This window comes from Vulpes lagopus, chromosome 12, assembly GCF_018345385.1.
Source record: "Vulpes lagopus strain Blue_001 chromosome 12, ASM1834538v1, whole genome shotgun sequence".
In the NCBI taxonomy this organism is placed as follows: Eukaryota; Metazoa; Chordata; class Mammalia; order Carnivora; family Canidae; genus Vulpes; species Vulpes lagopus.
In genome coordinates this window covers 60,725,306-60,741,234 of record NC_054835.1, presented here as the reverse complement: position 1 = coordinate 60,741,234, position 15,929 = coordinate 60,725,306, and the positions used below count along the sequence as shown (strand labels likewise).

Sequence of the window (15,929 nt, the reverse complement as noted above, 5' to 3'; positions counted from 1 at the left end):
GGAGACCCGGGATCGAATCCCACATCAGGCTCCCGGTGCATGGAGCCTGCTTCTCCCTCCGCCTGTGTCTCTGCCTCTCTCTCTCTCTCTGTGACTATCATAAATAAAAAAAAAAAAAAAAAAAAAATTTATTGATTCAGAGAGAGAGAGAGACTGAGAGGCAGAGACACAGGCAGAGGGAGAAGTGGGCTCCATGCAGGGAGCCTGACGCGGGATTCGATCCCGGGTCTCCAGGATCAGACCCCAGCTGCAGGCGGCGCTAAACCGCTGAGCCACCGGGGCTGCCCTTCTGTTTACCTTTGGTTTAGTTTGTTCTTTTTCGTTGTTTCCTGAGAAACCTGTGGTTGGCGGCACAGGTGCGGCTGCGTCCGTGCGGCTCCGAGTCTGCCCTGACTGCGCCTTCTCCCCGCCACCGTCCAGCCCCGTCACTCGTGTCCGCCTGAGGCTGGTGGATGTGCACGTCCCCCCGCGGGTGGTGCACGCGAGTGGGAGCAGGAGCGCCCGGCTCTCGCCGCTGCCCCTTCCGCCCGTGCCGGGCCCCCTCCTGTTGCTGTGTCCTGGGCACTCCCGTCCCGGGGTCGCCTGTCGCCCGGGCCTGCCACCCCCCAGCCTGCGTCTGAGGCTCGGCCTGCTTGTGTTACTAACGTGCGGCCTGACTTCGGGCCAGAGATCGAGTTTATTGCCACCTGTCGCCGTACTTGGCTGCGCGCCGGGCTGGGGCCTGAGTGTTTGCTCTGCGGGCGCCTCCGGGGGCTCGGCTGCTGCGGGTGTGGGTGTGGGCGCAGGTGCGGGTCGGGCGTGGGTGCCAGTGTGGGCGCAGGCGCTGGCTCGCGCTGTGGGCCTCCGACGCCGCGGCGGTCCTGCCTCAGGAGGTGGTGGGCGCTCGCCCTGGAATGTTCCGGGAGCTCGGGGTTCTGGGCAGCTTTGCTGTCGGCCTTGATGTTCCCTCGGTTAACCTGTGCTCAGGCCGACCCAGAGCCAACTGCTGCGGGATCATGGGGAAGCGCACCCCGTTCCTTCGGCTGCACGACAGGGGCGGCGGCGTTGGCTCCGTGTGTCCAGGGCAGAAGGTCCCGATGAGCATCCAAGGACGAGCGCGTGACGTCTGTGAATGGCGTCATCGACAACGGCCTGGAGTGGACACGTCGTCGTCCCACGCGTCTTCCTGGGGCCAAGTGCACGGGCCTGAGCCGGCCCTGCTCCTGCACGACGCGCACGGTGCCCCTTCCCACGCCGCGGGGCCGGCGCTCAGTGGGGCGGTCGGGGACGGGGTCGGGCACCCGGGGTGTAGGCCGCACGGGGTCCGGGCCGGTGCAGCCGCGGGGAGACCAGCTGTCCTTGCTGGAAACGCCGCGTGGCCGGGTGCTGGCAGCTTCCGCTCCCCACGTGGAGCCCGGCGCAGACGGCTGGAGGAGGTCTGCACCCGCGTGGACGTCTCCATGAGGCCCCGGACACAGGAGCCACACTCCCCTTCCAGGGAGATTGGCCCCGTGTCCCCGCCCCGCTGCCTTGCCCTTCCCGTTCTTCAGGGGGACTGGGCTGACCTGGGGTGTGACCTCCGTGCCCCCCGCTCTGCCACGGCCCCCAGCTCCCCTGCGTCCCCCTCAGGGCCCCAGGCTGGCCGACCAGGCCCTGAGCTTGGGGCCCCAGAAGCCCCGCGCTTGACGTCAGCTCCCGTTCCCACACCTTCGTCCCCTCCCGTGCATTTCCCCCCTGCCCGTGGGGGGGGCTCCCCGCAGTCCGCGGCCCCGTCCGGCTGACCTTGCTCCACCTCAGGAATGTGGTTTCTGACTCCCCCGGCGTTGGCATCGTGCGTGCTGCTGAGACGGTCCGGGCGCCGCAGGTGGGTCGCACTGGTGACCGGCGCCAACCGTGAGGCGCAGGCGGCGTCCTGGCATCCGTGGACGTCAGCTGGGTCCCCCGGGATGCGGCTGCGTGAGCGTTTCCGGCGTCTCCGGACGACCCGCGCCCGACCCTTTGCCCCAACGGGTGAAGGTGCCGCGTCTCGGGACGCGTGTCCTCGGCCGAGCGCCCTGCCGGAGCCGATGGCAGAGCACGAGCCCTCGTGGGGACGGCCACCGTCTCCCCGCCCACCGACGGCTCCTGTCGCGTCTCTGCCCACTTCACTGTCGGGTTTTCTGTCTTTTTCTTTCTCATTTGTGGGATTTGCTCTTTATGAATTTAAATTGTGTCCTTTGCTGCAGGACGACGTGATGATGCCCCAGAGGGTGAGGCTGCAACTGGACGCTGCTACCCGGCACCCGACAAGTGTGAGTCCCGCGCCCGTCCCCATCCCGTCCCCACCCCGTCCCCACATGGTCCCCGCGTTCCCCAGGCCGCCCCCAGCGTGTCCCAGGCCGAGGCAGGCTCGGCAGGTGACCCCGGCCCTCGGGAGAGCTGCTCCAGGGAGGCCGACGTGCGTGGGGCACAATTTGCAGGGAGCGCGTGGGACCCTCCGGACGGGCTCGGCGCCGCTCCTGGAGCCGGGGTGGGCCCGCAGCACTGACTTCCCGCTGCGTCCTCGGCGGCGGCCGCCCACACGCGCCCCGGCTCTGCCCTCGGGCCCCGAAGGCCCAGGGTCCTGAACCGCAACCACTTGGGCCGCTGAACGTTACACGTTTTCACGGAAGCGTGTCCTTGAAATAAAATAATTCCGATCAGATCGGGCCCTCAGCTGCGTCTTGAGAAGCGACTACTCTGCTCCTTGGTCTGGAAGCTTCCGGAAGGGGGCCGCGTGGGAGGCTCGCAAGGGCCCCTCGGCCCAGGTCGTGTCCTGGGGGCCTGGTGTCGGGGCTGAGGGCAGCGGCCACTGGAGCTCCCCCCCTCCGACGGCAGGCAGCCCGGCCCCAGCGTCCCCGCGAGTGTCCCCACGAGCGCCCCCATCGGCCCGGACTCGGGGGACCGGCTCACACGGCAGCGCCCTTCCCGCCGCACCACCCGAGACGCTCTGTGTGAGCCAGGCCGAGCGACACGGGAAGGCAGCCCGTGGCCAGGAGCTGCGGCCCCACAGGTGGACCCAGAGGCAGAGGGTGCGGGTCGTCCCGCGAGGAGGGTGTGCAGCCCTGGGCCTGCCCGCCCCCCGCCTGCGGGTGTCGTCTGTGCTGTGTCCTTGCTGGGGAGAGAAAAAAGGAAAGTGTGTCTGGGGGGACTTGGGTTTACGTCTGAAAGGAGGACGGAGAGACTGGGCTTCCAGAAGCTTCCTTCCCTGGGCCCGGCAGCTGCAACGGCAGCATCCCAGACAGCACCCCGCCGGCCCCAGGGTGGCCCCGCCAGCTGTCCTTGCTCGGGACCCAGGACCCCGAGCAGCTGCGTGCCCGCGGCGGCCGGGCCCGAGGTGCTGCACCTTGCGGCGGGCGGTGAAGCGCGTGACCCCGGGTCGTCAGCGCGGAGACACAGGGCTCAGGTGTGTGCTGGACGGTCCTCTGCGCGCAGGTGCGCCGGCCGCCAAGTCGAGGGGCATAAGGAAGTTGGGAAAACGCCGACTGTCGTCGTGGCTTAATCGTAATGAAAACAACGTCGGCTCACACTTTTCTGTATGAAGTCGCAGGTGAGAGTTTGTCTTGCGGGCCCTGAGATTACGTCCCCTGGGGCTCTGTCCCCGCGCTCCGGGGCCCTGCCTCGCGCCGTGTCCCCACCCCATCCCCGCACACACGGCCTGGCTCCTGCGTCCGTCTCGCTGGCCCAGAGCAAAGGCAGCAGGTTGCCGCGTGGGCCGGGCTCGTGTCCCCATGAGGCCTGACCTACAGACGTCTTAGCTTGCAGCTGGCGGCTGGCTGCGTCCGCTGCCGATTGTTTGGAAAGAAGGAGATGATGCTGGACGCACGCTTGTCCGCGGCCGTTTACAGGGAGGCCGCGTGATCTGGAGCGAAGGCCGCGGTGACACGGTGACGCTTCCACAAGCCCCCCCGTTGCCAGCCGACCGCAGAAGTCCCGGGTGTCTGGTGCCGGGGCTCTGGGACGGGTGCGGGGTGGGACCCTGGGGGGCTCCTGGTGGGTGTGCAGCGGGGCGCAGGAGGGCAGGGGCTGCCCCGCAGGACCAGCGGGAGCACCTTGCAGCACGTGTGCCTCCCATGACGGGTCCCCCACCATGGGGGGGGTTCGGTGGTGACCTGGCCGTGCCCTGTGAGCACCCTTCCTGGGGGGCACCGAGTCCCCGTGGGAAGGTGGGTGCACCTGGCAGGTGCCGCCTCTTCCAGGAGGGGGCCGAGGGGGCCTGGCGTCTCCGTCTGCACACACAGCCCGTGCTCAGTGCACCCACGTCCCACCCAGGGGTAACCGCCGCTGTGGGACCCTCTGCCCACAGTAGCCCAGGGCGAGGGCTCGCGGCAGGGCCAACCCGCCGGGTCCTGGGTGCGTGCGCCCTGGGCGGCCGCTGTTGGGGAAGAGCACGCGTCCCTCAGTGCCCCCGCACGTGTGAGCATCGCACCGCCCTGTGAGCACGGCCTGCTCACGCGTGTCCGTGTCCAGCCCGGGGCCGGCGTGTGCTCGGTGTGTCTGACTCCCCGGTTTCCCGGCGCTGGGTGCGGGTGCAGTGGGAGCGGCTGTGCGACCCTGCGGTGAGCGAGCGCCCGGGCAGCGGGCTCCCACGCACAGCGGGCGGGCCTCCTGTGACCCGTGTCCTGGGCAGTTGTCCTCAGCCTTCAGGAAGGCCGTCACCCCGTGACCCCGGGGCGCCACCTGGGCTGTGGTCCTGCCCCCGGCCGCCCGCAGCGGGAGAACACGACAGCCTAAAATCCTAGTTTCCGTGGCTTCCTGCGACTCTCAGGCCCCGGGCCGGTCAGCGAATGCAGGCCGCGTCCCCGTGCATCCTCCGTGCACCCCCATGCAGTCCCCGTGTGTCCCCCATGTGCCTCTGTGCGTCCCTGTGCGGCCCCGTGCGGCTGGGGGGGCGGCGGGAAGGGCCGCGTCTGTCCCCCTGCAGGAGCAGGTCAGGTCACGTGCGCCCTCCGATGGCCACGGTGCAGGTCACACGGCCCCCGTGGCAGTGGCCTGGCCGTGTCGCCCTTGGACCAGTCGGCCGTGGTGCCGGGTGTTGGCATGCAGCTTCGCAGGGTGTACGTGGCCCGATTCTCCTCCGGTGGCCCTGGGAACCCCCGGGGACCATCCTGCCAGGGCGACTGCGGGCCACGCAGGGGATCCCGCTGTTCCGTGACGTGTGATCCGCGGGAAAGACGATGCTGGTGGAAACTGAGGGCGGGCACATTGTTACCTGGAGGTGGACCGCGTCACCCCTTACGTGGGACGAGACGAGAGACCGAGGACTCGCCGCAGGCGGGACCCGCAGCACCGCCCCCCAAGGTCACCGCCTGCAAAGGCCGCGTTGGCCCCGAGGCCGAGCCCGCGCAGTGCCCTCCCCGCCTCACGTCGTCGGGGACGCCTGTTCCACTGGCGACCTCGTAGGAAGCGGTCAGGGCGCCCGGGCCGCCCGCGTGGGGCTCCATGTGGGACTCCCCGCCCGCGCTCACATCCGCTGGCAGCACCTGGATGAGTGACCTTGCGGGCGGTGACCTTCGGGGCGTCCTCCGTGACAGCTCCAGGCCCAGGGCGGTTCTGGGGTGCTGCTCGGCCTGGCGCCCTCGTGTCCCCTGGGCCCAGCGGGTGTCCCGGGCTGATCCGATGCAGCGCTGGCGGGTGCGCATGCCCGGGTGCGGGAGCCGCCGCTGACCTTTGGGCTTGTGGTTCTGCAGATCATCGGTTGTCAGGTGAGGAGGGAGCCCCCCGACTCCACGGAGCGGTACACGCGGTGGATCAACCAGCTGGCGCCGGAGCAGCTCCTCACCCAGGTACCCCGCTGGGGGGTCGGGGTTAGGGTTAGGGCCCCGCCGCCTGGGCCTGGGGGGAGGCGGTGTCGGCGGGGGCTGGGGACCGTCCGGGGCCTGTGGGAGGGAGCCCCCCGGGAGGCGCTGCCCCCACCCACGCGGACGCCCCCACGCAGTAGGTGCGTCTGCATTGGGGTTGACTCATCACATTTTGGGACAATGAAGGGAGGTCCCACGAACGGCCTTTTATGGGGTCCGGCGGCCGAGGAGCAGAGAAGCTGATCTGCCTTCCTGCTGCTGTAACGCTGGTCGGAAGGGGCCGGCGGGTGGCCCGCGTGCCCCTCACGTGGACGTCCGCAGGCTCGGGGCCGCAGGGCGGGGGGGCCGTGCCGCTCCCTCCTGCCCCCGCCGGGCACCGGCCACGCTGCCCCTGGTGGCTTCCCCGCAGCAGAGGGCATCCTTCCGCGTGGTCAGGGGCACCACCTGAGCCCGGCCCCACGCGGCCTCCTCCCCTGCAGCAGGTGAAGCTGCCCAAGGGCGCAGGCGGCCTCGAGGCGTCACACCTCGTGATCCAGGGCCGCAGGGCCGCGGAGGGGCTGCTGCACACTCGCCCGTGGATGCGTGAGCGTGGCCACCGCCGCAGCACGCGAGGCCTGCGGTCCCTGCTGCCACGCTCTGGTCCTTCCGCATCGGGGGCCGGCCCGTGGGCTCCACGCGTCGGGGAGGTGCTGCCCTTTCACAGACACTGTGTCAGGACACACGCGTGTGCGCCTGTCAGGTTTCTCCTAAGATCCCAGCACACTCGGAGAGCCGGAAAGCGCGCTCACGTTCCCAGCTGGGGACTTAAAGTCCCTCTTGGGCGTGGAAGCTCCCGGCCTCCCGTCGGCCCACGGGTCCCCCGACCTGGGCCCGAGGCTCCTGCGACGCGGCCAGGCGCCACCCGGTGCCGCGAGGCCTTGGAAACCGCTCAGCGCCAGCATCGGAGCGTGGGCTGCGGGGCGGGGCCGGCCTGCGTGTCTGGTGCACGGGGGCCGCGTAGGCCGACGCCGAGGGCGCGGTGGAGATGCAGGGGGCTCGGTTTCAGCCCGAGATTCGCGTCCTGATTGCTAAGGAGACCTAACAGGTAAGCGTCATGGAAATAATCCAGGCGGGGCCCTCTCACGTAGGTCGTCCTTTGTCACGTGCTCTCAGCCGAAGGAGGCCGCGTTGCTGGGGCCACTTGTCCGCCGCCGCCTCCGAGCTGGGCCCGGGCTCGGGGCTGCCGAGGACTGCGGGGCCGGTGCCGCCGGGGTGACGGGACACCGTGGAGCCCCTCCCCGATTCTGACCCGCCCTCGACGCTCACAGACGTACGCGGCTGAAGCACACTGGGCTGCGCTATTTTTCCATGTTTCTCATTGAAAGGGAGCGTCCTGCCCCACGACCGCGGGCCGCAGCCGCGCGTGGAGACGTGGTTCCGAGCAGGTTCCTAGACGCACCCGGGACAGGAAACCTCCTCACGGCCGCTTCTCCGTCAAACCCAGAAGCCGCGGAGTTTGGATTGAACATCAAAGCTGCTTCTTGTTGCCACGTGGGTGTTAAAGTGTCAGGATCCTGGAACGTCTGTTATCTGCCCAGAGAGTCTTCCAGCAAATTAGAGATGAGGATAATAAGCCACAGGAATCTGGAAGTGAGTCACAGACTCCGCTCTTCTCGGAGAAGCGTCCCCGGCGCTTCCTGGTGAGAGGCCGAGGCCTGCGAGCGTCGTCGGATCCTTCCTCTTTTAGCTCTGAGGCTTCTCCCCCCCGAATAAAACTGAGCTCGTTGTGCCAAGGCTCATCCTGGCCTCGTCGGGGCCGCAGCGTCTGCCGGGATCCACCGTCGCCTGTGCTCCTCCTGTGCCTTCCGGAGGGCGGGCTGGGCGCGCGACCCCGAGCCCCCCGGGAGCCGCCTCCTCCCGACGAGGTCTAAGGAACTCGATTATCTGATTTGTAGGGGACACAGCAGAACCAGGAGACAAAGTCAAAAGGGAATCGGGTGAGACCAGGGACTCCTGGGACTTGTCACCGCAGGCGCCTGCCAGGTGCACCGCCCTCCCTCAGGCGCGCCCTGCCCGCCTCTGCCCCGGGCACACCTGCCTCCCTCCCTCCCTGCCCTCCTGACCCCCCCGACCTGCACACGCCCCCATCTCTCACACACACGCGCGCGCGGCCCCGCGGGAATGTGGAACCGGGAGAGCTCGGAGGCCCCTGCACCCCGCCCGCCCGTCGCCGGGGAGCCACTGGCCGGTCCAGGCCTGAGTCACGGAGACGCGACCTTGTTTCAGCTGAAGCCTCCTCCCCGGAGAGACCGGGATGGGCACTCCGGCTCCCGGCCGTCCCGTCGGCGGCGTCCTCTGCGGGTGAAGTTTCGTTGTCCGCCGCCGCCGAGTGTTCACGGTGGCCGCGCCGAGCGGCTGTGGCCTGAGAGGCCTGAAACCTTAGTACGTGGCTCTTTGGAGAAAAGCCTGCGTCCCGGGCGCCCCTGCAGCGGCCGCCGGCGGGTGGGGGGCTGAGCGCCCGGAGCCCCCGAGGGCCGCGTGGGAGCAGGTGGGAGTTTTCCCTCGGGAGGCCCTGCCCCTGGACGGCTCTGGAGGGCGCTACCCGCTCCCCCGCCCGCCCTTTCAGGAAGAGCACGTTGATCCGCAGTTCCCGGCTCCACGTACCTTGGGTGGCGACGCGGCGGCCAGGACCTGCCCCACGGTGGGTGGCGCCAGGGCAGGGCACCCAGGTGGTCACGGAGCTCCTGGGGCAGCAAGAGGCCGGAGCAGGTGTCCGAGTCGCCCGAGCTGGAGGGAGACGGGTCCACGAGGGCACGGCCTTTGCTCCACGAGGACGTGCACCTGCAGACGCCCTGCCTGGCCCCGCCTGCGGTCCTCGTCCGGGGCCTCGGGGACCCGCGGGTGTTGCAGTCCCCAGGCTCCAGGGTGAACCTGAACCGTTTGCGGGGGACTCGGGTGCAGAGTCCGGAGAGGACGGCACACGGGCCCTCGGGAGAATCGGGGAGACGTCCTCGCCGCTCGCGTGCGGTCACGCGATCAGGGCGCTGGCACCTGGAGGGCAGCCGGCGTCCTCCGTGCTCAGGTGTGTGATACCTTCAGAGTCTGGAAGCCGAGAAACGGCGCGTCTCAGGTGAGGGGATCCCGGGCCTCAGACGAGGAAGGAACAGGCGTCGGGGGCAAGACCAAGGGCCACGGGCTGCGTGGCCTGGATTTGGGGACAACTGGCTGCTTCTGACGGGACCGGAGGAGACGTGCCTTCCTCACTCGCGTCGCCCCGTCGTCCCGTCGGGGACCTGCGGCCCCTGGACCCGGGGCCCCTCCCAGTCTCCCGGCCCCCTGCTCGCTGCGCCCGGGGTGTGGACCAGGTGGGGTCATCGTGAGCGTCCCAGCCCTGCTGTGCAAACCCCAAATCTATCTTTTCCCCAGAACTAGCTTAAGGAGGGTCATTGTTCGTATTTCCTTAAAAGAAAAGCGCCTCTTGGTTTAGGGAAAACGGAGGGGACCTCGTCAAAGCGGCATCTTCCCCACACGCTCGTGTTGCTGAAGGCCCTTCCCATGCGGCTTTTAGGGCATTAGGAGGGGGCTGGGCAGTGCCGAGGCCGAGCCCGTCCCCCGAGGGCACAACCTGGCCACGCAGGGAGCACCCGAGACGTCCCCACACGCGCTCCACACCCAACTCGGGTTGAGCGGGCTTGGCAGGACGCCGGCTCCCGGGGCGGGACAGAGGGACACAGCCCCAGACCCAGGAGCCCCGGCCACCTGCGCCCCGCAGCTGTAGGGCGCACAGGCCGGGGTGAAAGGCGTCTTGGGCCCTCGGACCGACGTAAGCGTGGCCAGACGCCCCCGAGGCCTCTGCCCGGTGCCCACGGGGTCGGGGTGGGGCCGGGAGGGCAGACCAGCCTGACGCTGTAAGGAGTCCCTGGAAGGGGCACCTGCCCTCGGCCCAGGTCACGACCCCGGGTCCTGGACGGAGCCTGCCTCTCGCTCGGCCGCTCGCAAAGAAGCAGAATCTTAAAAAAGAAGAAAGGAAGAGAAACTCCGCGGACCCGGCTGTCACCCCCAGGCCTCCCTCCGGCGTCCTACCCGCAGGGTCGTGCCCCGGGCACCGTGAACCCGTTGTCCCTGTTCGCCCCGACCTGGAACAAGGTGCCCTTTGGCCCCGGCTCGGGTCTGCCGAGCGCGGCGGGAAGGCGATGCCTCCACCCGGTGGGGCCCTCGGGGCCTCGGTGGGCTCGTGCGCTCACGCAGAGCTGTGGGCTTTTGTCGGGCCTGTGGGGCCCGTCCTTGTCCTGCGAACGCGGCCTCCGGTGACCCGTGCCGTGTCCCTGGCGACCCTGGGGTCCCTGGTCACGACGTGGCCCCAGGATGACGGGCTCCATTCACAGGGTTTCTGTATTTTCACAAGGGCCCTTGGTGTGTGGTTTTGTGACGGGACAGGCTGTGGGGTCGGGGTGCGCTGCCCCGCGGGATGACTCTGAGGGTCTGACGTCCCGGGGCCTCGCCGGCGCGCGCTCCGCCCGGGCGCTCCTTCCCGGGGGGCCGTGGGTTTGAGTTTTTCTGTCTACACCACCGTTTCGGCCTCGGACAGATCCGTCGCGTCGGTTTCTTCGGTCACTTCCCGGCTCGCGTCCTTCGAGGACCCCGTCCCTCGCGTCTGCGCTTTTCACGTCGGGTCCGTTTCTCTGGTCTCGATGCAAAGCAGCGTGTGCGTCTGTTCCCACGCGGACGTGACCGGCAGGTGGGCAGGGCCCCCGCGGGCAGCGGGCTGCAGGCCGACCTTGCCCGTCTCTTGCTCCTAGGTGTTCACCTCCCACGGCCCCACTGTCGTCATGCCCACCTGGTTCTGCTCTCGCGCTTGGTTCTCCCACGTGGGCCCGTTTGACGAGGGCGGGCAGGTAAGCGTGGGCCCTCGCGGTCCCGTCCTCGGGGGTCGGGGCTCCGGGCGGGGGGGCCGTCTGAGGAGCCTCCCGGCGCCTGTCCTGCTGGTGGGACGGGGCACCCACCCATGGCCTGCGGCCCCGGCACAGCCCGGGATTTCCGCGTGGGGCTGCTGGTGCCCGGGGCGTCCCCGCCTGACTCTCACGGGCCCTCTGTCCACACGGGGCCGGCTCGTCCTCCGGGCCCCGTCCTGCCCGTGGCCCCACCTGGGGGGTCCACCCCGACGTGGGGACCCGGCCTCACCCCGCTCCCTGCCCCCGCGGCCGGACCGTGAAAGCGCCTACAGTCAAGTAAAAGGAAATCCTTGGGTCGGCTTGTTTTCCCTTAAACTTCCCTCAAGTTTGGCTTTGGGGACGTGGGGTCTGGTCCCTGTGACGGGAGCCGGTGTCATCAGCCTTCCCCGTTGACCGTGGACGCGCCCCCCGCGGCCGCCCACACAGCCTCCGGGCCCAGGGCCGTTCTCACACGGGCGCCCGAGGGCCCGGCCGGCGGCGTCTGCACCGGGACACAAACGGGGGCTGCCCCACAGGGTCCCCGCAGCCCTGCCGCCCGCCCTCGTGTCCCCGGGGTTGGCCCGGGCCGGAGCGTGTGTGGCACCGCGTGGCCACAGCTCGTGGACGGGCGCTCGCCCCGGCTGGGTGGGAGCCCGGGCACCCCGTCACGGAGGGGCGCTGCTGCCTGATTCTAGGGGTTGGGCAGCCGCTCTGCTCCTGTTCCTGCTCCTCGTTCCTAAGTGCAGAGAACTTGACCTCGTGGGACCCGACCTCGGCTCCCGGGGGGCAGCCCCAAGGCAGGAGCGACGGGGGCGGGCCCGGGCGCCCCAGCACATCCCTCACAGCTGCCGCACGCATGCTCTGTTGCTGCTGCTGCTGAGCCCAGCACCTTCCCCAGAACGAGCCCAGAAACGGTTGTGAGGTCCCGAGGTCCCGGGGTCCCGGGACGGAAAGGCCTGACCCGACCTAAGTCACAGCTGAGCCTCAGCGCCCAAGCATCAGGCCTCGTAGCTCAGAGTGATTCTTCCTGGAGAGGCGGCACCTGCCGCAGGGAAGCTCGTCCGTCCCTCGTGGGTCAGGGACCCCCCGGGACCCCAGGACCACCCCAGGGGTGGGAAGTGCTCCCTGGTCCTTGGTGCCGTCCCCAGCTGATGACACTTGGGGGCTGTGCTCCGAGGGGACGCCGACACCCGAGGGTGGGCACGGACTGGGGGCCTGGTCCCCGGGGATTGTCCGTGGGCCCCGTGAAGAAGGAAGGTGCCCCCAGGGCTGGGAGTGGAGAGCAGGTGCCCCGAGGTGGGGGGGGCAGGGCAGGTGGGGAGGTCGGGGAGGTCGGGGGGGCAGGGGAGGTTGGGGTGGGGTGCAGGGGAGCGCCGGCTCCCCAGGAGCTGGGGGGTGCAGGCCACGCAGATGTTCCCACGGGCGGTTCCCTCTCCCACTGGGGAGGCCGCCCCCCCGCAGCCGAGCGTCCCCCTGTCTGCGGTTCCGCCATGGCCGAGGGTTTGCACGCTTCGTGCTGATGGGCCGGTGTCTCGAGGGCCCGGGTGCTTTGTCCCCGTCTGGGGCTGGGTGAGCGGAGCTCGGGGTGTCGCCGCTCCGTCAGGGGCCGCGTGGGCGCCTCATCCCCTCCCCTTGCTGGGTCCCCTCTCCTGAGGACGGGCAGGGGCTGCGGCCTCCGACCCGGTCTGTCTGCGTTGCCCGCCCGGAGCCGCACCCACCCCCGGATGGAAGGTTCTGGATTTCTCCCCTTAAACGCCCTCCCCCCCGTGGCTCCCAGGGCCGCGCGCAGCAGGACCCTCCCTCGCTTCCCCCGCGTCCCCTCCTGGTTTCCACTGCCGTGGGGAGGACACGCGCTCAGGACCGGGTCCCTGGCCCTGGGCTCCTGGTCTCGGCCTGAGCGTCCCGAAAACCCTCCTGCCTCGGGGCCGGGTGCACGGTCCCTCGGCCGGCGGCTCCGGGGACTTGTCTCTGTTGGGAGAACTGAACCGGCCCAGGGGGTCGCTCGCCGCTGGGCAGCTCAGGGCGTGGGGCCCGCCTGCGTGACTCTGGGACACGGACGCAGCGGCTGGTGCGCCCCGACCTGGGGCTCAGTCTTCTCTCCGGCTTTTACGGTTCTCAGTATAGGATTTCCCTTTCTTGCTCATTTTCGTGCATTTTTTTTCCATGTCTTTTATCAAGTTTTTATTCAAACACACGCTCCCTTGAGGACCTGGTAATAGGATCCTCGCTTCTCGCGTGATTTTATCTTGTCCTCCTGGGTCTTCCCTACTACGGACTGGACTGGCTTGAGAGCAGGTCCCGAGGTCCTGGGGCAGGGAGCCGGCCCGCCCGGCAGCCGGATGTGCAGGCAGCGGGGCCGCGAGCACCGCCCTGACGCCTCCGCTCACTGGCGCTAGGAGCGTCGAGGCAGCGGACCCGGCGTCTGGCTGCCACCCCGACCGGCCGCGGGGGCGGGCCCCATCCAGGGACCCAGGGACCCAGGAGAAGGCAGGCACCCCGCGGGCAGCGAGCGCCGTGTCTCGGGTTGGAGGGCGATGCTGGGGGCTGTCGCCCTGGGACACCCGCACGTGCGCTGGAAGCTCGCGCGAGGCCGGCCGTGGCGCCCACGTCCAGGCCTGGGTCAGCGCACAGGCGGGGAGCGGGACTCGGCGTATCGGGCTGTGAGCGGAGTCGCTGGCGAGGCTGACGCTGCTGCTGTCCCCGCCACTGTCCCTGCAGGGTGTACCCGAGGACCTGCTGCTCTTCTACAACCACCTGCGGAAGGGCGGCGGGGTCGTGCGCGTGGACCGGAGCCTCGTCCTCTACCGCTACCACCCGGACGCAGCCACGCACTCCGTCCTCGAGTACGTAGCCCCAGGGCTCCAGACACGTGCGGGGGCGGCGAGGCGCAGGGCCCGGGCCCCGGGGTCGGTGGGGCAGGTCCCACCTCGGGGCAGGACGTCTGGGAGCGTCGCGGGGCGGGTGGCCTTCGTGGGAGGAGGCGTCGGGGCCTGTGGACAGGGGTCCCCGGGGTGACCTCGCCTCCCGCGTCCCTCTGGGTTCGTGGCCCGTCCGCTGCCTCTGCTCCTCTCTACCTGCGCCCCGTGTCCCCGCGACCCGCCTGCCCCGGGCGCCGCTGGCTGACGTGGGAGCCGCAGGAAGGGCTGGTTGACCGTTACCGGTGCAGCCGTGTGTCCCGTGCTGTGCTCAGCTTGAGTGCAGCATCGTGGTTCGGGGCTGGACTCAGGGTGGTTTGCGCCGTGGGGTCAGGGTCACGTCCAGGAGGCGGCCGCGGCCGCGTGCGTGTATCTCACGGTGTCTGGGCACGACCAGAACTGCACGGACGGGGACAGACGGACCCCACGTGGGAGGGTCCCAGGGGGAGGCCTGGAGCCGCCCGCCACCCGGGGCCGCGCGTGTGGCCCACTCGCCTGCGGGATGCGTCCTGGTGCGAGACGAACCAACTCCGGGTACATTTCCAAGGACTGGAATCCTCCACGGTGTGTTTTCTAACCACGTGGGATTAAAACAGAGATCATCAACACGTCGCAAAAATGCAAAATATTTGGAAAATAAGCAATCCAGGGAAAAAAATCACAAAGGAAATCAGGAAAAAAAATGTATTTTAATGAAATTGTCAAAATTTGTGGAATTCACTGAAGCCCCCAGTCGACACACTTGAACTGGGAGACACAGAACCACGTATGATGGCGTCAAAAATAAAACACGGGGGTGTGTGTCCTCTGCAAACTATAAGAAATTCAAGGAAACCCGTCACAGGGGTGGAGGGACGCCACCGTCGTGGGCTGAGGCCTCGGCGACCTGAGATCGCCCTCCCCAAAGCGCTGGGCGTTGGTCCCAGTACACGACCTGCCGGCGTCTCTGCGGAAACTACCGATTCTAAGATTCACGTGGAAAATTAGAGGAGCCAGGATGGACCCAAGAACCTTGACAGGAGCAAAAGGCCAGGCGTGGCCGTGAGCCCGGAGACCGGGAGGCCGGGGACACGCGGGACGCGGTGCGGGAGGCGGATTTTTAACAAAGTCGGCGAAGGCCGCTGATGGAAGGAGCAGCCTGGGGGCGGCCGGGGGCGACGGTCCTACGGGGACCCCGCGACCTCACAGCCCCGCTCGAGCGTGGGACACCCCTGACCGTTGGCGAACGGAGGCGGCGGCTTCACCAGGACCCGAAGCCTCGGCTCAGAAACGCCGGGAGGCCCGGGAGGCAGATGCGGACAGTGGGGGCACCGGCGGCTGCGTGAACGGGAACCGTGGGCCGCACACGCCAGGCGGGCGCCCAGGACCCAGGACGGCGTCCCCATGGCAGGGAAGGGCGTCAACAGCAACCTCACACGACGACGTGGGCCCTAAGTCCTGCAGCCGCCTCCACGCTCACGTGGCTCCGGGGCGGGCGGTTCCCCGAGCGCTGGCCCGTGACCCCCTCCGTGACCCAGCAGCTCGCGAGTGGCGGCGGTGACGGAGCGCCTGGGCCCCGAGGGGGTCCCTGCTGCCCACGGGCTGCGGCCTGTGGGGCTCCTGTGCCCCGGCCGGCCCTGGATGAGGGGCTGTGACCGCAGGGACCAGCCCGCGGGCTCCGTCCCCACCCAGGCGGGGCTCCCGTCACGCGGCTTCCGCAGTGGGGGTGACTGTGCTGCGGGGATGGGCCTGCCCGTGCGCCCAGACTCCTGCTCCGACCCCACGACCCTCAGCACGGCGGCGCCCGCGATGGGTCACCCTGGCCACGCGGACGGAGGCCCCCTCCTTGCCCTGACCTGGTTCTTGGTGCCTCCACCGCGGGCGGCACCTGCCTGAGGCCCTTGTGTCCCGGCGCCTCCTCCCTGGACGCTGCGCCTCTGCTGCGCCTTGCGGTGGCCCTGCCCGTGCGACCTCAGGTGGTGCATCTCTGGAGCGTTGCCACGACCACCCCCGTCCTGGCCCGGGAGCCCCCGTGGAGGCCGCTGCTGCCCCGGCTCTTGAGGAGATGTGGGGGGACACCTCCCGCCGGAGGAGCGCACGGGGCACGGGCAGGACGGGGGAGGACGGAGGAGGACAGCGGGAGCGCCCTGGGGCTGCTTCTAAACTGCAGGGGTGTCCAGAGCCGAGGCCACATCAGCGACTTGGGTGCAGCCTGCGTGGGCCCGGCGGCCCCCTGGGCTCCTGGGGTCGGGCCGTCCACGCAGCTGGTGGCGGCCGCGCCCTCGGGTCTGCGTCTCACCGCGAGGAGCCCCGGCTGCTGGAGGAGG

At 69.5% G+C, this 15,929-nt stretch overlaps 1 protein-coding gene across 8 annotated transcripts in view; it reads left to right on the top strand.

Moving 5' to 3' along the window:
- B3GNTL1 (UDP-GlcNAc:betaGal beta-1,3-N-acetylglucosaminyltransferase like 1) overlaps nucleotides 1-15,929 on the top strand; it is a 48,304-nt gene that overhangs the window by 27,920 nt on the left and 4,455 nt on the right. The window contains exons 1-8 of one of the 8 annotated variants that reach the window (XM_041725703.1): nucleotides 335-1,843; nucleotides 2,205-2,270; nucleotides 2,662-3,334; nucleotides 3,433-3,547; nucleotides 3,763-3,884; nucleotides 5,688-5,783; nucleotides 10,577-10,672; nucleotides 13,427-13,551. In XM_041725703.1, the coding sequence (XP_041581637.1) occupies nucleotides 3,505-3,547; nucleotides 3,763-3,884; nucleotides 5,688-5,783; nucleotides 10,577-10,672; nucleotides 13,427-13,551 (482 nt within the window). In that variant the 5' untranslated portion in view covers nucleotides 335-1,843; nucleotides 2,205-2,270; nucleotides 2,662-3,334; nucleotides 3,433-3,504. The other 7 variants (XM_041725705.1, XM_041725704.1, XM_041725707.1 and 4 more) reach the window with 7 other exon arrangements.